General features: G+C 33.7%; 1 protein-coding gene across 7 annotated transcripts in view; it reads right to left on the bottom strand.

The window, feature by feature from the left end:
- The window catches only part of CSMD1 (CUB and Sushi multiple domains 1), a 1,150,295-nt gene that overhangs the window by 175,659 nt on the left and 952,634 nt on the right, over positions 1–22,002 (bottom strand). For all 7 annotated transcript variants that reach the window (XM_048078081.2, XM_048078083.2, XM_048078082.2 and 4 more), the window contains 5 exons: positions 20,803–20,997; positions 12,282–12,398; positions 9,547–9,660; positions 7,562–7,657; positions 220–423 (listed from right to left, as the gene is read on the bottom strand). In XM_048078081.2, coding sequence (XP_047934038.1) covers positions 220–423; positions 7,562–7,657; positions 9,547–9,660; positions 12,282–12,398; positions 20,803–20,997 — 726 coding nt within the window. The remainder of the gene's footprint in view (positions 1–219; positions 424–7,561; positions 7,658–9,546; positions 9,661–12,281; positions 12,399–20,802; positions 20,998–22,002) is intronic.

Here is a 22,002-nt window from a genome sequence, read left to right as displayed (position 1 = left end):
CATATAATCTAAGTAATTATTTGAAACACTATACTGCCTACCAGCCAGCTGGTACTCAATTACTTTTTGATATGGAAAACTGCTCTTTTAAATTGGGCATGACTGACATTAATCGAAGGAGAGTGAATATATATGTTAAATACTGTTTTCTGAAACAGTTCCTGAATTCTGATTCAGAGACGTGTGACAAAACAAATGAGTTTAAATGCAATTGCTTACCTACACAGCTTGGTACTGTGTCATTCCACTGAGCTAAGGCATTAGGTACAGAATGACATCGGATAGCTTTTGAGCCTTGCAGCAGATAGCCAGGGCTACATTCGAATCGAACAACAGAGCCTGCTGAAAACTCAGAGCCAATTCTCCTTCCATACCTAGGCTCTGGAACTGAGCTACACTGTGTATCACTTGTGCGTGGAACAGCTGCATGAAGAGAGAAGAAAAAAAAAAAAAAAGAAAAAAAAAGCCATGAACCCAAATGACAGTCATCATCTGAAAAGTAAACATACCACTAAAAATGCATATTGTTTCTTGTTGTAGAGAGCGCAGTTCTGTTTGTTCCTTTTATTTGTTTTCCCCCTGTCATCTCAAAGATGGGCCTAATGCTTTCATGGCTGTTAGCTGGATTATGTTTTTGGGCTGTGACAATGCACAGCCATATGACAACAGCACTTTATCGCATGTGAGTGCCATGGCTCAGAGGGCCAGTGGATTTGGAAATACATCCTTAGACATGAGAAGATCAGTGATATTTCAGTTGCCCACTTTAATTATAAGATACTGATACCTATCAACTAATTTACTTATTAAATATGGCAACTTTGGCTTCTCATTAGAAGCCGAGAGAAGTATTATGCTGTAAATAATCAGATATAAAAACGATGTAATATTATACCAATATGTGATTTATCATATTGGACTATATTCAGCAATTACAATGCACCCTCAAGGGTATTTAAAGGTATACAATTGACAGCAATTATTTTTACCAATAATTTCTGAGAATTTACAAACCTGATGTGATATGTGAACAGTTAAAAGACTGTAAGCAATATTTAAAAAGCAAAATAGTAAAATTCTTTGGAAGCCCATGAGTCTATTTTCCATTTAGCTTTCTTATTTATAAGCACTTTTTTATAGCAAACATTTTTTTTTACTTAGCAACTTTTGACACTGTGCATTTGTTTGTGTACCAAACTTGTTCCTTCTACTTTAGATTTTGCAGTTAGCTATTCTTAAATAACTACAATTTAAGAACCAATACATATATTTACAGAAAAAAAAGGATAAAGTATCATGTGCAACATCACCTTTACATTTTCATAAAAACAATGTACATAAAAATAATATTACATATAAATAAGTTTTCTGTGCAAGTGACATCTTCAGAAGTCAATTCAATTTAGTTTGTTATTGTCAAGAATTAGTTGCAAGAAATCACTGCATCTATATATGAGTTCAGTAACACACATAAAAAAATTAAATGGGGTTTAGGCTTTACTTCTAGCAGATTCTCAAACATGGTGTTTCCAGCTTACTAACCTTTTTAAAGAATAGTGTAAACAGAATCGCAGTTATATTTCATTTTATTTTATATCCTTCAACTATTTTTTTTTCTGGCCTGTAGCTGAAGAACAATATTTCTGTTTATTCCCATACGCACACAACACCTGTTCAGCTACCCTGGCCACTAAGTAAAGAACAAGATATGTGGAACCTATATATAGTTATTTACATATTATTAGCTTCATACTTTTCTCACTTCGTGTACAGTCATTTGCTCTAATCAGAATCATAATTACTTAAGTGCAGTAATTTTAAGTACTGGTCCATTCTCTAGAAATTAACATTTGTTGTCAAGTTGCATACAGAACATTAATTGAAATCAATCCTGTCTTAAATCCAGCATGAAATATGCACCACATTTCAGCAGAATATTGGCAGTTCTCATTTTTGTTTACATAACGTGATGTTCTATCAGTTTTCTGCTACTGAGAATAAGAGTTAAGTTTATGCAACTACTACCAAGTGTAGAGAAAAGCTTTTTAAAAGAAGGTTTACATATAATTGGTCGTAGTAATAACAGTACAACACATGCTCTTTTTATTTATATGCAGACAAGGTCATACAGCTACAGTAACATTTTCTTCTAAATCAACAGGTTAGATTGCTGCAGAAGATTTTTAAAGCTTAAGTTGTAAGCTTCATCTAAGACTGAAAAAAAAAAGGTCAGATGTGGAATATGCTGTAATGATAATTACACAATAGGTTACTGCAGAACAAAAGCAAATACATTTTTCCAGTCTTGAAAATGGTTAAATACTTTAATTAGTTTAAAAAACAACAGCAAACAAAAAAACACTTTTCCATTCAGTAACTTTACTATACCTGACTCTGTTTAAATCAATGGGATTTTGTGATTAAGGTTTCAAAAAGAGCCTGGTATCACCCAGCTAATCTGTGAAACTTGGTCATGCATACAACTCTAACCTTGGCAGGGATCTGTCCTGCACTCGTGGAAGAATAATGAAGAAACAGTAGTTTAAGGATTTTGAACAATCACAGTTCTTCCTGATCATGACCTGCAGACCAGATGTAGTCTGCCAGGTCAATTCAACTGACACAGCCTGCCCTTTCTAGTTCTTTTATTGGGAATAATTGTCTTTTCTTTATCAAATGGTCTACTGTACAAGCACAATTTTATTAGAAACATTTTTTTTTAATTATATAATGAATTTACAGCTGACAGGGTGATTATGGCTGCTCACACACCCAGTTTCATGACTGTCATATTTACCACGAGTAGGAATGAATAAATTCCTTGGCTGGGACTGATTGCTCATATGGGAGTTTTCGTCGAGACAGATTGTTTCCAATTATGTGATAAGAAAATGTTCCATACATTGTCACGGGCAAAACAGTTTTTACTCAAGGAATTTATATGTAATTTATTACCAGTTAACACAAACCTCTGATCACCAATTCAGGCGTTCAGTAAAAAAGAGTATATGTACAGTCAATCAATCACCTAAGTAAACAGTTGTCCTTTCTCCTCTTGGATTCAACTTCAGTCAAACACCTATTGTCCCTTTTCCTTCCCTCAACTTTCCTTTTTTCCTTCAACGGGTTACAGACAGTCCACCCTACTTTCTCCAGTGAGGTGAGAGGCAGCACAGGACATTGGAGTCATGTGCTCTCTTTTTGTTTCTTGCTTTTCCTCTGCTGCCCTTTGCATTTTACTCATTTTCTCACCTGCGTTTTGCTTCTTCAGGTTTTCCTGTCGCTCTGTTTCTTAGTATCCCTGCTCTAGCAGGGGCATCCATGGGCCACAGTCACTCAGAGATGTCTACCCCACTGCAGGATAGGTCTTCCACAGACTGCCAACCCCTCAGAAATACTCTCACCTCATTGTGGGTCACTGACAGACCACAGTCCCTTTAGAGGGGCAGCTCCTTTGGTATGGAGGGCCTTCCTAGGGTGGGTCTCCAACAGTCCCTCCAGCAACGTCTCCAGCAGCGTGTCCCTAGCAGCAGCTCTGGCCTTAGGGAGCTGTCATTGTTTTAAATATCTTTCAGCAGAGGGGAGGAGGTTTCAGGAGAAAATCTTTGCTTATATCCCTCACCTGGAGCCCACATCTGCAGAATCCCTACAGCAACTGTGCAAAGGTAATGGACTGTTCATAAGAACCAGATTGAAGAATATCCTGTAATTGCCAGTCTTCACAGCTGGCAATTTGCATACATACATTTGTAATCGAAACAGATCTTTTGTGTAACTAGTATTTTCAGCACCTCCGAACAAAGGATGTCAACTCATCTGGTTTCATTCCAGTACTGCCTTTGGAAAGTTCTTTTCCTGTGAGCAAGCCTTCTCTACCATTATTGCAAATGTACAGACTGTTTACTAGCACTCTTAAATTAGTTCAGGTAGCAGAAGCTCTGCTGTGTGCTTCCTTCCTTTTTGAACTGCAAGCCACCATTTAACTGAGAGCAGTCAGCAAGCAAAACATCCATGGCTAGAGCTGTGTCAGATTATTTCATTGCCAGCAGGAAACACTCAATGCCATATTAGCATTGACACTTTGCTCATTTTTTTTCCAGTTCTATTAATAAATAAGAAATGCTGAAGATGCACAAATGAACAATACCACTCACTATAAGAAACTTTTTCTAATGTTTATTTTTTCCTGCTTTAAGAACTGCCTTAAGAATAAATGTAAAATAAGCCAAACAAAACATCATAGCAAGGTGCTCCCATAACTGCTTAAAATGAAGTTTAATTACGCAGATATAAGTAATCTGTTGCAAAATGCAGTACAGATATCCATAAGACACATTGTAAAACAGAACAAAATATGTCATGGCAATCCATATGGGAACTCTAACCACCTTAGCTCTGTTCTCTAATTACATTCAGCAGTAAGCATGTGGCTACATATTTTATTCTTGTCACAGATTATGTCAATTTAATTGTTAAAGTCATAATCCTATTTTATTCGTGCCCCCCTTCATCTTTCTTCCACAGTCCTTCCTCATCCTAGTATGCTAGTTTTCTTAATAGCTCTCTTTAAAATCACACTTGACCTCATAAACTAATTCATGCGTCTGTAGGCAGAGCAAGTAAAGACAAGCATTAAAAAAACATAAATGTTGGCGTGATATAAAGGTCATTACTTTGCTTTTTAGGGAAAGAACTCTCTGTATTGCTGCAGCCTAAGCTATATAAAAATATATAAGCTATATAAAAATACTATTGTTTCTTAGGTGATGTTGCAACAGGAAAACAAATCCCAGTCTTTTTAAATGTGATTGTTCCTAGCATCATATTTCCACATACCTGAAGCTAATATTTTAACAGAATGGAAATTCATTCTGTCTTATACTACAGATACCCTTTGCCTGTTGTATGAAATACAAGGAAATGTGGTCATCTGAGAAAAAGAACTGAAGGCACAGGTGAGATATGCAGCTAAAAAGAAGTTTCTGACAAAGTGGCATTGCAAAAGCCATTAAATCTGAATCATACTTCATCTATTACTTGCTCAAATAAAAATGTGAAATAATGCAAGCTGTAATTTTTTTCCCCTCTAGCCTTCCTTCTGTATTTTGCCTATAGCGTTGGCAAGCTAGACTTTACAAGCTGTATCACAGAGGCATTCTATTTTCTGTAGTAATTATCCTACATCTTTTTAGTAAATGTTTCATGCTGCTGTGAAACAAAATTGAAATCAGCCCAGTGGAAAAGTGAACAGGGAAGAAGGTCAACCTGGAATAGAGGGCGATAAATAAAATGATTGACTTTGTAGACCAGATTACTCTGTTCAATGTGAGAGTGGATGATATTCTCTGGAGTATTTAAAAGGCTAGGCAGCAGGCAGTAGTGGAAATGTGATCACATACTTCAGAAGGAGATAGAAAAACCTCAGAATGAGTTTTTATTAAATATAATTAACTCATTAGCTTATTAAATATCATTAACTTATTAAGCAATATACATATGTGTATTAAATAAAGCTTCTAAGATATGTTTCAAAATATATACAAAAATTTGATACTGAAATAGCTCATGATTCTCCTGAGACAAATAGAGTGGCTTTGCTATATTCATTTTCTGCAGAGAATATTTCTCATTTGTTAAAATCTATTTCTTACAGTTACTGAAAACTTAGTGTAGTCCAAATAAGTGACTGAAATGATGCATGTCATCATTCTCAACAGGAGGCTTATTGTTCTACAGCAATATATATGTAGCTTCAAACAAACTAGCTCTGAAACTAGAGGTGGTGAAAACAAGTTGAAGCACAGCTGTATTGTTTCAGCATTATGCAGCATGTACCTATCCAGAACTGAGGTTTTCTCAAGTACTTGAATTTATTGTATTTTTCTTATATTTTTCTTTATGTCTTGAGAAAGCTGAAATGAACAGTACATCTAGGGATAAAGGCTTTAGGTGAATGCAACAAAGATTCCCACAGCAGCGTGAGCTCTTATGCTGTGCTTACTGACCTATGCCCTGTCAGTGTAGAACAAATCCAAAATTATATTATTAAATCCAAAATTATATTATTTTCTATCATTTCTTTTTTAAAAAAAGTAACCCCTATTTAATATTGTAACTGTAATCAAATGGGACAGCTGTTTGCTGGGGCAAAAATTAAGTATTGAATGTGTTAAGTATAACATTAAGGATAAATATATAAAACTTTTCATTTTGTTTTTAGTATCTGTTTCAGGTAACCAGACAATTCTTCACCATAACCATAGGACCTATTTTCTTTGTGATAATAATAATTCCTGAATACAATGTCTGAATATAACCAGAAATTGTTGGAATACTGATATTGTGTAACAAATCCACCAGTTTTTTTTTCCTATTTATTAAATTCCAAAGTGCAGTTAGCAATTTGAGGCTGCATTTGCAATGCCTATTTCAAATGCTACCCAGTGGCATATTTTCACTTTCATATCAGGGAAATGTGGCTTTTAACATGTACCAAATATGTGCCTCCTTTGGTCCATCCCAGTATAGTAATTTTGAGCACGTAACTCAACACAGTATGAAGATGTATATCTCCGTTTGCTCAAACTGAAATATAGTAGTCATTGTGGTTAGAAAAAAAGTTCTGTGGCATTGTCCCTACTCATTTTAGTCAAACCAAACACCGGCTAGATTTAATACATACTCCTAATAGATAACTAAATTAAGTAGCTACAACCTGGCCAGCTGCTCACAGAGATGAGCTGTTTGTGTATGTGAATATAGATGGCATATTATACTGCAAGGAGCACAAGATGATGAAGTTTAGAAATCAGTTGAAGGTTAGAATTTAGGTGAGCAGACTTTGACATATTCATGAAGTTTGTACGTGGACTTTCCTCAGGAACAACCATGAAGGGGAAGGATGTTGGTGACACTTTTAGAGAGATTTGAGACCCTAGGAACAAATTGTGAGGGATGAAGAAAAGCAACGGAGCTTTTCAAAAAAATGTAAACACCAAAAGGGAGTATACCAAAAGTGAAAGCAAAGATAGGCAACAAGCCAAGAATATGACAACATTTCTCATATACTTAAAGAATATAATCAAGAAGCCTAACTGGAGAAAAAGATAGTAAGAGACATTACAGAAAGTTAGTCGATAGGTATGCTAATTTCAAAGGGAAGTTCAAAATATATGTGGGCTTGTTGATACATGGGGGGCGGGAAATGGACAACCTAGTGACAAATGATACGGAAAAGATTTAAGCCTTTTTCACATCACCTTTAGAGTCCTCACCACAGTCTATGGAAGACATGAACAGTCAGCAGTAAGGGAGCAAGAGATTATGGTTTCCTGAGTAAGTCGGGACCTACATTTATGGGACCAGATAGGATTCACCAGAGGTGACTGCCATTATGAAGCCAGTCTACCATCACTGGATCGCAAGAGGTCCCTTATGGCTGGAAAAAGGTTAAGACTACACCCAAATTTAAAGAAATACTTTAATACCTTAGAAGCCTTCAAAATAATACACTGTGAGAGACTTGCATCAGTATATCCCACCAAAAGAAGACAGGATTTACCTTGATAAACAAAATGGAACCCCCTGGCTGATGCCCCACTCTTAGCACTGAATCGCAGAAGAATTTGATTAGATGTAGCCAAAGGCAATGTCTCTCCTACAAAGGAAAACAGAAAAGAAATTAAACAGGCAAAGTAGAAACAAGTTGCAACTCCTAAGTATGTAATCAACTCACTGTTAAAATACAGTTTTATATTTTCCTCTACAGTTAAGGAAAATGTAAATCACAATGTGTAAAATGAAATTTAACATTGGAGATTTGAAAATTGGTCAGATTAAAAAGACTTCATGATCCAACATATTCTTGCACTTATTGCAGCTCTTGGAATTAGATCTCCAATAAACTATTTGTCTGGGGACTGTTATTACCATTTAGGGCCAAAATCTTTAAAAGAATTTTTGGTCAAATTTTCTGTAACTGACAGCTTTACCTTGCTTTGCAAAACACAGTAAACAATGAAAAATATTATAAAAGTGTTACTATATAGATATTTATGTGATGTTTATCATTTCAAAACTAAAATTGAAAGGAGAGAGAATGGATCTGACCTTTTTATATAGATGCTTCAATAAAATATATGGCCACACCTTATTAAATTTCTAATAGTATTTCAAATTTCAGTTATAGACTAAAGGATTAATAAGAATGTTTGCTATACTTTGTTCATCTCCTTCCCTGAAGTATCTATCCACAGTGATGATAAAAGCTCAGTAATGAATCACTACATACATTACTGGAGTACTTTTATACTGCAAGGATGTGACTCAAAATGACAACCGTTTTTATTCTCATTGGATTATATCAACACAGATTTTAGGAAATTCTAGTGAAATGAATGATGTATTAATTTAAAAGATATCAGATAACTGGCTAAATAGGATTGATAATTCTTTTACTTAGATTAGTTTTGTGTTTTTCCAACTCTAGTGATTCCACCTAACAGAATCCTATCCTAAACCAATGTAAATCAGATATGTCACATGGAATAAGTAAAAATGACAAGTTTAAATTATCTACAATTATTTAAAAATGTCTTCTCTGAAAATATGCATTAATTTTTACTTTTCATTACGTGTGATGCAGTAAAATTGGCTGCCTAGATGAGTTGTCTCTTATTTTGTTAAAAAAAAAAAAAAAAGCAAATATTGTTTTTGTTGCTAAATTTTTGCCAATGGTTAAATGATTTTTAAAATAAATTCATGAACTCATGAGACAAATAGCAAGGATTCACCATATGAAAACGATGAGTTGAAATTTTCAAATAATTAATTATTTTCTATACATTGAATGTTATATTTCTTTAACAACAAGCATGTCTTCAGTTACTTACAGTGAAAACCAAATAGCAACGAAAAGCCCTGGACTGAAAAAATCTTAAAATTGCATATAAACTTTGCTAAATACTAGGACTGTATGACAAAACACACATACAGAGCTGAAGAAATATTTTCATATTATCCACTTGAGATGAATATAGTCATTATATATGCATAGACTGGAAATTTTGGCCACGCAGGAATCCATATAAGTTTAATTATCATTTCACAGGGTCAACACTTTGCTATAGTTACCTGAATGTAACAGCTGGTCTGCTTTTAGTCTAAGTGCATGTTTGCATACAGATAATTGCATTTTGTGAATACAAGCAATTTGTGTTTAAATTAGACATTCAGAAAATGTAGATGTGTAATTCACAGAGTTTAGGGGCAGAGAAGATAATTATACCATCCAATCTGCCCTCTTACATAAAGATCAGAGAATTTCATTCAATTATTTCTCCACTCATCCAAGTGATTTGTTCTTTCCAAAACCATATGTTCCAGAAGAATGTCTTGTTTCAAAGATTTGGTCTTCTATTTCCCTTGGTAATCTGATCTAGTGATTTTATTATTATATTTCCAAATGAAATTCAGAATGTCTCATGAATTCTTTTTTTCCATACTGAACTGTGTAAGAAATATATACTTGTTTTCTTTATTCCTTACCTGAGTGGGATCCAGACAATGAACTAAGAAGTCTAGCCTGAGAGTTTTCTCCATCAAATAATTCTGCCACATCATTCAAAGCTGTCTGGAAATAGGCAAATTGTCCAAACACAACTATATTTAAATAAATAAATAAATAAATAAAAGAGTGTGAGAGAGAGGAAACAAAAAAAGAAAAAGAATAAAAAGCAGCTAAAACAAGAATCTATTTTAAAAAAAACTAATTTAATGGTATCATTAATATTTAATGCTATTTTTGCTTGTCTTAGCTACCAGTGGATTCCTCTATGAATTGTTTCCAAATTTCAGGAAGGAAGAGAAGCTTAATTTATTGTCTACCATGATAAAACAAAATTGAATTTAATCAATAAGAAGAGTCCGATGTGCATTTCAGGATTTATTTTTTATTTTTAATTAAAAACAAAACTAAATTAGTCTTTCCCCAAAAGCATGCTCTCTAGTCAAACAAGTCTTCTTGTTCTTTATTGCATAACTATGTATGAAATAAAAAAATAGAATATCTAAAAAGGATTTTTTTCACCAAAATTTCACTACCAACCTTAGCAACCATTAGGGAGCATCTGCTGGCACACATGATTAGTGACTCATCCAGACTTAGGCTAAGGAAAATGTTTTAAATTCACTGTTTTGGCTACTTTTGTATCTTTTCATTAGTTCTTATTTTATCACAAAAATATGAAAACTGACCAAGTAATAAAAACATCAATTCATTTCTATTTTGATATATTGCTACACTTAAATTTGCACTTTAGCTGTAGGTAATTAAAGTGTATTAAAAATAAATCATTTAACTATAGAACATGTATAATTAGTAAATATCAAATGGTTCACTGAATTCAAGTATCAGTTAGCAATACAAACATGAAGTAATAAACTAGTAAAATCAAGTCAATAAAAATAATACTTCATTACTCAAGCCACATATATTTTATTGGTAAAGGAGGAAACTGTTTTAAAATCATTCCTATTCCAGATCCTTTATACAAACCACAGATCTCTGATGCAGGACTTACATATGATTTTCTGTACACCTTGTATCAGCCAGTATTTTCTAACATTCTGTAAATTTCTTATTTGCATAACTTTTTTTAAAAAACAAATTGTGTAGTCCAGTCTCCTTATTTTTAAAAGCAGGGCTAACTTTGAAGTTAGATCATGTTGCTGAGATCTTTTCTGAGAAAGTTTTGAAAACTGACAAGAATTAAGAATGCAAAACTTCTCTGAGCTACCTGTACATAACCATTGTCATGGTTGAATGTTTTCCATATTAGAGAATCAGAACCATAGAATGGCTGGGGTTGGAAGGGGCCTTAAAGATCATCTAACTCCAACCCCCTTGCCATAGGCAGGGATGCCACCTTATGTCCAGATGGAATTTGTTATGCTGCAACTTGTGACTACTCCCTCTTGTTCTTTCACTGCACACTCCTCCTTCACTTATTTTCTGCAGGCTGAAACTCTTTCCTTCAGCTTTTCTGGCTACTGTGTGCAGCCTCACTGTTGCACTTGTTCTATTTTAGCACCCTGTGTCCTGTACTTTGGAGACATAACACTATAGATGTAGTTCCCAGATACTACTTTGTGAAGGCTAAGAGGGAAAAAACACTACCCTTAACTTGCAGGCTACATCCTTGCTAATGCAGACCAATGTGCAGTTAGTCTTCACTGCTGCAAAGACATCCTCTGTGCCAACTGTCATCACCTAGAAGTAAAGTTATTATAGTGCTCTTCAATACCAAATTCTATTAAAACAGGTAAAATTATACCTTTTATATATTTAACAAAAAAGTCTCACAAATGAAAAAGGATTCTTTTTAAGTTGTATCTCTTGCCAGTAAACGCAAGTGAGTTTTTGGTCAAGCCCTCTTCAAGTCAGTACTGTTATGAAATTATATAATAATAAACAGAGAGAAATTATTTTGTCAGGTGTATGACAAGCATTTTAAATGTTAGCTACAGATCCAACTTGTGTCAGCTTATTTCTAGCAAATAAGAATAAAAAGATTTATTTGTTTAGTTGACTGGTGAAAGGGTTGTGTACTTTTAAGATAACATGAATAAAATACTAAATGTTGTGCATTACTTATTAAAACCTAAATTGTGATAACATTCAATAATTCAATACAATAGTTATGCAAACAAGTTATGCAAATCACTCTGAATGATTTGATTGATTCCTTTTGCATGTTCCAGCATCTTTCTTGCTCTACCAGCTATTTCTTGTATCCTATACAATTTGAGTAGGAAAAAGAATTACACTCAATCAAATTTCACTTTCACTTATAGAAAAGTCAAAACTACAATAAAGAATACAGAACATTTTAAACTTTACTGTAATACAAATCTCAAGGATTTGTGTTATTCCCATCCCTAAAACATTAATAAGTAACTTTTATATGATACAAAAATGTGGTTTTTGAAATAGAACACAGTCTAAAATATAATTTATTTGCTTATTATTTAACCATAGCTCTAACGAGTATCTACTGTGCAAATGTATTTGTGGACACAGACTGCTTAGCTGAAGTCTGTTGATCACCCTAGGGAGGCGTAAAAGATGAAAATCCTAGAATCAATTTCTGTGCTGAGAACCATTTATTTTTGATAAGCAATTTGCAATATATTGAAAATCCAAGGTCACTATTCCACATAAAGGACATTTGAACAGTAGAACTATGATTAATGATTGATAAGTCAAAAGAATAAATTCTTACCAAATTCTTTAGGTACAGTTATTGAATAATGGCACGTCTGTCCAGCAGTGTAATTATGAGGATAGCTTGGTGATAAAACCACTCCCTCCGATCCAGTATACTGTCCTCCACATGGTGCTGGAATCAAAACAGAAAGAAGTGTTGTATGAATTGTAGCTACTCCTATCTGCGTCAGTTCAGTCTGATGATGAAAACCTGTACCACAAAATGATAGTTTGGTGCTTTAGTCCTTGTTTGTTTTCCTACAGAGACAGATCTAATGGTTCTTTCCAAGGATATAATTTTTATTAAAACCACTTAAAATTGGACTATGAGAGTTTTACCTGACTACAAGTATTTGTATATGACTGGAAGTACAAATTAGTTGAAAGAAGCTGTAAACAGAATTTAAGTGTTGTGGTTTTTGTTTTCTTCTGTTCTGTTCTGTTTTGTTTTCCCAAGTTATATGTATATCTATCTGTCTTTATCTATAGACATATATATCTATATCTACCTATCTATATATATAAAAAAAAAACTTCAAGAAAAAGATATGGTAGTGATTACTAGTACATATATAAGTGGCGGTATGCAGTTAACTTGCGCCTCAGAGAAATATGTAGATATGTTAACTGCACCCTGCACAGAATGCCATACTTTGTGAACGTATGCTTAAATTGCCTTGTTTTTTCTAACTTCCCAGATGATTATCAGAAGAGCACACAGATAATACATATAAAAAAATCTTCTGTTATTTCCTCTGTAAAACTAAACAGAAAGAGTAACACAAACTCTTTACAGCTACTTTTGTTTTTAAGCAAGGAAAAGATTATTGCATGATGTAAATAAATACTTTCTATTATAAAGAACAGAGTAAACCAACGTTATTTTCCTCTGTGAATCTTCCATACAACAGAAAACATTTTAGCAACTGCTTGGAAAGCAGCTCTGAGGTCTACCTGGGGTTTCAGGTAGACCAACAAGCTCGCTGGTCTGGAGCTATCAGTGTTAGAGCCCGTGGTTCTGCTCACTTGGGTCTTGCAGCGGGACTGTGCCTAGCCAGTGAGGGCACTGCCTGCGCTTTGTTCACCCTCAGCTCCCAACTTAACCACCTTCATGTAGCAGACCTGCTCCTTCTGCTCCCTGGCAGCAAGTGGGTTTTAAAATCACACTTGAAATATTTCTGCAAGTTTAAATTCCCTATCAGGCAGCAATTAATACTACAAATGTATCTTCTTTTAGCTGCTTATATGAATTATTCAAAAATCCAGTGTAATTATAGATAGAGGATGGGAAGTTTAGTCTATTAATAGGCTGAATAGGTAAAAGTCAGGTATCACAAGAAATCAATTTATGCCATGAATTTAAAGTCTTTTTTTTTTTTTTTTTCTTGGTTTGAGGATACCAAAACCTAAGCCACAAAGACACAGGATTAAATTCTCAAGTCATGAACATTTCACTGGAATGAAAAGTATATAATATATATAGTATAAAGTATATAAAGTATATAATTATGCTTAATTTAAAACAAATTCCAAAGTTATGGAGTCTTAAGAAATGTACTCTTCTAAAATGTGCTTACCTATTTTTAAATATATTTCTAAAGAATAACTTCGATAATATCTGTGATAGCATATTTGTAATGTATCTGCCCTGGAAAGAAAGCCTCTGAGTCCTTTGGCTAAAAAAGATATAAGAGAAGTTCTCTTGAAAATTAAAGCTGTAAACTTTACCAGCGCAGTGATATGGCATTCCAGCTTATCCTGAATAGAACTCTCAGTTTTGCCTATAGAATAAGTATTTTCTCAGTTACTGTTACCTAGCTTTGTATGAAATTTGTTTTCATCATGTCTACCAGTAAAATACTATCTTAAAAAAAAAAGAAAGAAAGAAAGAAAGAAACTTGAATTCACTTATTCAGAGCAATTGATTTTTTAAAAAAAGCAGATAATTTTCAGAAGTTTTTAGGATTTCCTATACAATACTTATTTTAGATTATTTTACATTTTTCATGCTTCAAACTTTGCAATGTTCAAATGTTGACATTCTGTACAATTTCTGTTCATGTCAGCCATGCTTATTTTATTAAACAGTTATTTTACAACTCCATAAACCATCTTTGTGCCTGCTAAGATTTAAAAATACCTTTTTGAAATAAAATCCAAAGATTTATTATATATTTCATGGAAACAGCTTTCTAATTCAACTTCAGAATTTACACTTCTAACATACATTGTTTCTGGGTAAAGACCTTCCAATCCGTATCCATGCAATGACTTTGCAGTATATTGCAGTATATTTATATGTATATTTGTATATTATTTATTTATATGTATATTTACATTTGCTATGTACTACTAAGTCTTCTCTAATTCAGTGATTATCACTTCTGTTTCATACTGGATTGAATAAACATTATTTTTCAGATCTGAAGTTACAATAATAGACAGAAAATTTCAAAGTATTTACTTTCATTAAGTTATAACTTTGTTAACAAAATAATCTATTTAGGCCTCTGACAGAATGCCATATAGTGATGATCAGGGTTTTCTCATACTGTGGCTGTTCATTCCTACAGTATGCTTTGGACATTCTCATCTTTAAGTTGCTATAGAAAGGAAATGTTTTTTCACTTTATCAGAGATCAAACACATTGATTGCATTTACTAGCTTCTATATGTTTTTCTTTTTTTTTCAAAAAATTATATTTTCTTTCTTCTATCACTAATCATGACTAATCATTTCACATTATTTGTGACCATCCTTGACTTTTTAAAAATATCATTTACATGGCTACTGCAGCTGTATCTTGTGCTTTCCCTCACAGTCATTTTAGTTTCCAGAGTTTTGGTTATGATCTAAGCCATTGCAATTCTTACCTTACCTTACATGCAAGACTGAGCTCAAATCAGAAAGAAAATCTTTATACATTCCTGGCCTTTTTTTTCTTTTTTTTTTCATATATGCCTTTGTTACTCCTTATAACTTCTGATAACTTGACGGTCAAACAACTATTTAAAAATCTTGCTTCCAGTATGCTTAACTAAACTCCTTTTTAGAGTAATCAATTCAATTTAGTATAGAAATTCTCCCTTTTTAGCATAGTTTAAAAATATTAATACTACAAATTTATAATACTCTTTGATGCAATTTGGTGCTGGTTATTTTTGCAAAGATACAAATGGAAGACTTTTACCTCATATTAATTTTCTGAGAAAAGTTAAGCTCCTGTGGGCTGCTTAAAAAATCTCTTATATTCAGTTTTCTTGAGTCACCTTAACTTCAGTCATAAGAGCATGTGTTTTAAAATGGTACACACAGGAAAACATACTAGACAAATAGACTTAAAGTACTTCCACAAGCATGTTTTCTAGTTTACAGTTTTACTCAGATTTAACAGCATCAACGTATCTAATCTTTCACTTAGTAATTTCTGCTTCTTTGGACAAACAGTGTTACTTAGAATAGACACAACAAGCAAATTTAGAATAGACATTGCAATGCATTAATTGTCATCTTGGAATAAGACTTATAACCACTGAGGCAGAAAATTTAAGTGATGTCTCAGAGCTATGGATAACTAATTCATCCTCTATCCCTTGCTTCAGTATTTATGTTGAATAAATATAGAACAATTCTAACAAATCAAAAGAAAGTTATATATATTAGTTATTGTCAGTTAAGTGCTGAAAGATTTAATTTGGTTGAAAAATAATGTTCTGTAAAATTTTAAATTTTTAATTATCTATGGTATGATCCTCAAAATGAATGCAGTATGAGACACTGCTCTCCATTTTGTCAAAATACATAATTTTTAGGAGCTTTGTCTGTCTATTCTAGAACTTTATTTCTGGGTGTAAAAATAGAGGATTCAAAAGAACATTTCCTTTAATTTTTAATTTCATATTTTATATGTGTTATAATTAAATATATTATTTAAATAGCAAATTACTGTTTAAGAAATAAGTTCTATTCTGCTTTAAAAATTAAGGAAAACTAATGTTGCTTTTAAAATTTAAATTTGAATTTTGTGTCAAAGAATCTACAGCTTCCAAAATAAGAAAAGTATTCCAGTTTACAAGGTGAAACACAGGTCATTAATTTTAGTTCTACACTACAATTCAGTGGTTTATTACCATTTCATAACTGCTTAAGTTATACAAGACGTTGTTGTTCTGCAAGCGTGCTTTCATAAGGTATTAAAACTAAACTATTGTAATGTCACAGCAAAAGCTTCATTCTGCACTTTTAATAAGTAAAACAATTCATCCTGCTGTTATGGGTGCTCCAAATATTCACCGCATGGAGGGAAGAAACACTTGCTATTTTTCTTGCAAATCTGTTTAAAAAAAAGGTTACCGAATCAAGAACCTCTGAGGGGGGAAAAAAAGTCCATCCTAATTCCTCTTCTGTGTTGAATTTAGATTGAAAAATGCATATACTTTTAAAAATCAGGCATATTATAAAATGTTGTTAGGCTGCCTGAGGTTACACGATTAAATTTTTAATCAACCAAAATAAAAACAATAATATGATTTGTCATGAGGGAATATTACATTTGTTTGTAGCTGATGGAGACATTTCCTTCCTTTGTCCTGTCCTCAATGTGATATGGTAAAGAAAAGGGATATAAAACTTTATTTTGCTGGTAACCTGTTTGGTATCTCTTGCATCCCTGTTAGTCAGACTAACATGGTATTACATTTGACCATAGAGGCAATTGATTTTGCTTGGTTAAATAAAATGATTATTTCGTATCTTATGTTTTGGGTTAATTTCTAATACACATTATGGCTTTGCTTAAATATTAGTATTTGTTTGTGCTGTTAGGATTCCATTCTTTCGTAACATAAATGCTATTCAAGCCCGATGCACTTTCTCCTTTTTTTTTGGGGGGGTGGGGGTGGAATCTGCTTCTGTTTTTTTATTTGCATCTCTGTTTATGGCTGTGGAAAGAAATGCACTGTCCAGTTGTGCAGGGATGGGGTTATGACAGCCAAGGTCCAGTTGGAGTTGAATCTGGCAAGCTATCTGAAGGGCAACAAAAATGGGTTCTAAAAGTACATTAACAATAATTAGGGAAAATACAGGCTTATTGCTGAATGGGGCAGGTGACCTGGTGAAAAAGAACAAAGGAAAGCCTAGGCACGTAATGCCTTCTTTGCCTCAGTCTTTTACCACTAAGACAAAACTTCAGAAATCCCAGATCTCCTTCTGAGACTGTAAGGAAAGTCTGGCACAAAGAAGGCTTATCCTCAGTAGTGGAAGACCAGGATAGGGAGCACTTAAACTGGACAAACCGAAGTCCATCAGGCCTGACAGATTGCTCCCACAAGTCCTGAGGCTGATGTCATTGGAAGGCCACTCTAAATTATCTTTGAAACATCATGAAAATCAGAAGAAGTTTCCAAAGACTGGAAGAGAGTAAATGTCACTCATATTCAAGAAGTGCAAGAAGAACTATTCAGGGAACTACAGGTTGGTAAGTCTCACCTCAGTCTCTGGGAAGACAATGGAGTAACTGATCTTGGATACCAATTTCTACACACATGTAGAACAAGGCAATCAGGAATACCAAACAGGGATTTACAATGGGGAAATCATGCTTAACCAACATGATGGCCTTGTACAGAGAGGTGACTAGCCTCTATGAGGGGAGAGAAGTGGATGTTGTTTACCTCAATTTCAGTAACGCTTTGGACACTGTCTGCCATAACATCCTCATAGTCAAGCTGACAAAGCATGGGTTAGATAGTGGACAGTGAGGTGGATTGAAAACTGACTGAACAGTCAGGCCCAGAGTGTGACCAGGGGCAAAAAGTCCATTTGGAGACCAGTTACTAGTGGTATACCTCCAGAGATTGACACTGGGGCCAATGCTGCTTAACAACTGTGTTAATGACATGAACAATGAAACACAGCACACCTTGAGCAAGTTTTCAGACAGTAAAAGACTGAGTATTGTGAAGAAATTTAACTCCATTGCAGCTGAAACCATGACATCCTTAAATCAGCATAATCCATAATTCTGTCTGCATCTTAGATTAGGCTCTGTATATGTGTGTGTATGGATGTACACGTATACCTATATATCTGTCTCTGTGTGTATACTCTGTGTGTATATGTGTGTATGTATAAGTATTCCATCTGCATTTGAAAAAAAGGCACAGAAAAAAAAACCTCAAGCTGTTGTCAGCATTCCGGCACCAAAAAAAAAAAAAAAAAAAGAGGGAGGGACAAAAACTGAAAGTATGGTGTATGTTTGTAATATTAATTCCATCATCCTGCTTTGTTTATTTACATGATGTGAACATGTTCATAAAGTAGAAACTGACCTGCCAAACACAAACTGCTAACTGTAGCTTGTATGACTGCAGTCAGTTTCACTCACATCAGTGACATTTCATGGCAATAAATTCTCTTTCACTCATTCTTGAAAATTCTGATACTATATTTAGGCATAATTCTAAAAAACTCAGAAGGGAAACATTGTTAAATACAATTTGACAGAAACTAAAACTACTCTTCTTTATCTGACCTGCTCTGCACAACACAGACTGCAGGACTACATGTTTCGGAGTACACCTCTCCGTACTGTATAGGTTTTGGCTGGGACAGGGTTAATTTTCTTCGTAGTAGCTCATATCATGCTATGATTTGGATTTGTGACCAAAACAGCCTTGACAACACGATGATGTTTTAGCTATTGCTGAACAGTGTTTATACAGCATCAAAGCCTTCCCAAAAGCCATTTTTCATGCAGCCCTGCCAGTGAGGAGACTGGGAGTGCATGAGAAGTTGGGAGGGGACACAGCCAGGACAGCTGACTCCAATTGACCAAAGGGATATTCCACACCATATGATGTTTATTGCTCAGCAATAAAAGCTGGGGAGGAAAGGAGGAGAGGAAGGATGTTTGGAATTGTGGTGTTTGTCATTGCAAGTAACTGTATGTTATGAAGCCCTGCATTCTTGGAAATGGCTAAACATCTGCCTGCTGATGGGAAGTAGTGAATGAATTCCTTATTTTACTTTACTTCCAGACGCAGCTATTGCTTTACCTGTTAAACTGTCCATGTTTCAGCCCATGAGTTTTCTCACTTTTACTCTTCCAATTCCCTTCCCTAGAGTGAGCAAACAGCTTTGTGGTGCTTAGCTGCCTACAGGGATTAATCTACATCAGGTACCGGTAGTTTTGCATAATCCTGAGAAAAACTAATAATTCCTCTTTGTCTTTATTTTAAAAATACTTTCCACATTATAACAGAGAATCAAATATATTTTCCAATTATAAATGAAGCAGATTTATTAGGAATAGCTGCAAAGCAGAATAAACCCACTTGTGTTCCCCTTTTCACTGTCTTCTTTGAACTGCTATTGACAGAAGACAGTGAAATAGATAAGACCAAATCCAACCAGGATTAGAAAATTCCTAGTAGGTCATTCGCCTCCTCTGAAAATATCATCTTGTCTGCATTACAGTCTTGAAAATTAAAACCTTGGAGGAACATCTCTGAAAAAAAAAAAATTCTAAGAGTTCTGATCAATGTTCCAAAATAAACATATATTCATAAATAGACAATTACATTCTTCAGCATTTTTAACCTACTGTATTCAATTCATCTTTCAGATAGACATGAAAGGGAACAGAATGTATTTTGTATAGCTTTCAGTTTTCCTACAGTAAAGGATAAACTGTCAGAAAGGAAAGTATGCAGAAATGTTGCTTAGACTAATTGTCATTTGTCGGGAATTGTGTTATAAGAGGATAAACACATTATTTCTTGCAATTTAAATCACTTACTGACTTGCATAAGTTCAGTTTTAGTTGGCATAATGAAGCTGATTAATATCAATCAAAAGAGGTAAAAAAGTGGATTTTGTGTTTTTATTAAAAAAACAACATACCTCTTATTTTATAATTTAATCTATTCATATGAATAGACATATCTGATACAAATATAATTTTTAAACATACCTGTAGCGTACAGAGTTCCTATGAAACCTTTTTCTAGTATATTAAATTAAAAATAAGACTAAGGAGACCTTTTATTCTTTCTGCTTGATAATCCAGGTTTATTTTCCTCTAAATATAAAGCAAGTCAAGAAAGTACTGGCAGGATATTGTAGCTAAAACCTTTCCAGTAAATAACCTTACTCACTAGTTCTCTCTTTGTATTTAATATGATGTAGTTGTAGTCAAACCTAGGAACAATCAGTATCAGATATTTAGAGAAATTTGTAGACTCAAATTGACTGAAATTTAACAACTTATCTGATGACATATTGTTTAATATGCTGTTCTCTTTACCACTAGCTGTCTTCAAGACAAAGCCTAGGTTCCAGACCTGGGCTGGAAGGACACCATGAATGAATCTTAAAGGTCTGTCTACCTCTATTCCACATAACCACCAACACTTTCATAATTGTGTTCCCCAGATATTTTCTGCATGTGCCATTATACAATGTCCTAAAAAACAGAAAAACATATAATCAGGTATTCCCGGGGGGACAGGGGAATTGGTAAGATAATAGCACATACCATTACAAGATGGCAATGCTCTGTTCCATGCTGGCTTTCCATCTGCACCAATTACACATGTTATAGTTGAAGGATCAATAATTTTATATCCAGAGTCACACTGGTAAGTAATAGTTGAACCAAGCTTAAAGTCTGTTCCAATTCTTGTCCCATTCATGATGTTTCCAGGATCAAAACAAGCTTCCCGTGGCTTTTCTGTTAAAATGAATGGAAGTAAATCTATATGCACTTTTAACTTAACATATATATATATATCAAACACTGAAAACAACCTTCAGTGTGTTGTGTTTTTTTTTTCTCGTCAGTTTACATTTTTTCACCAGATAATTAAAATATTTTTCTTGTTTCTCTATGTTTACAAGATCATGGATGTTTGCATTAAATTAGTTTTTCCGGCCAAGGAAATTATACAGAGAAGACCTAACCTGCAACATTTTCTTTCTACCTTTTCTTAGTAGAAATGCCCACAGGATGAATGATTTCAATGAAGTCTAGTAATGCAGAAGAAAAGCTGATTTCTAGAAACTACAACTTAACACTAGTGTCTTTTTTAACCAAACATCATTCTCAGTACTCAATAACTTCTGGTTAGAAAGCTGCCATACTATGAAATAACTTAAAAAAGTATTGTTACTTTATGTTTCATACTTAAGAAGATCTAATAACTGGAGCTTGAAGTCTAATGATATAAGCACAGCAGTTATTTTCTGCCATGAGCTAAGTGGTATGAAAACTTTAAATCAAAGTGAGTCTTGACATTGATTTTAACAACAGTGGGATTTCACTCATAACATATGGCAAGTTAAAATACAAAGAAGAGGGAAGGAAGAAATAATGTACATTAGAAATGACTTTGTTTAAAGAATGTGATTAAGATGACCTTCAAACAGGTGGGATTAAGGGGTAGAACATTCTTTATAAAAAGGAAATGAAAACTAAATATTATTATACAGTTGATAGCTATGCCATACTTTTTTTTTTCTTAAAAAAGGCTTAAATACAACTCAGTTACTTTACGATTTATGAAAAATAAAAAATGTTACATAAATTTTTTAAATAATATTTTGCTAAACATTTGAACTCTTTAGGAGGGAAGTACACACCTAATATAAATGGGAGGCAAAAATTTTTTATTGAAAAATTCTGGAGTCAAGTTCATAGTCAAATTTTACTCCATGGCTCCTTCCCTTATTAAATGTT

Source organism: Anser cygnoides, chromosome 3 (assembly GCF_040182565.1).
Source record: "Anser cygnoides isolate HZ-2024a breed goose chromosome 3, Taihu_goose_T2T_genome, whole genome shotgun sequence".
In the NCBI taxonomy this organism is placed as follows: Eukaryota; Metazoa; Chordata; class Aves; order Anseriformes; family Anatidae; genus Anser; species Anser cygnoides.
This window is presented reverse-complemented; position numbering and strand designations above follow the sequence as displayed.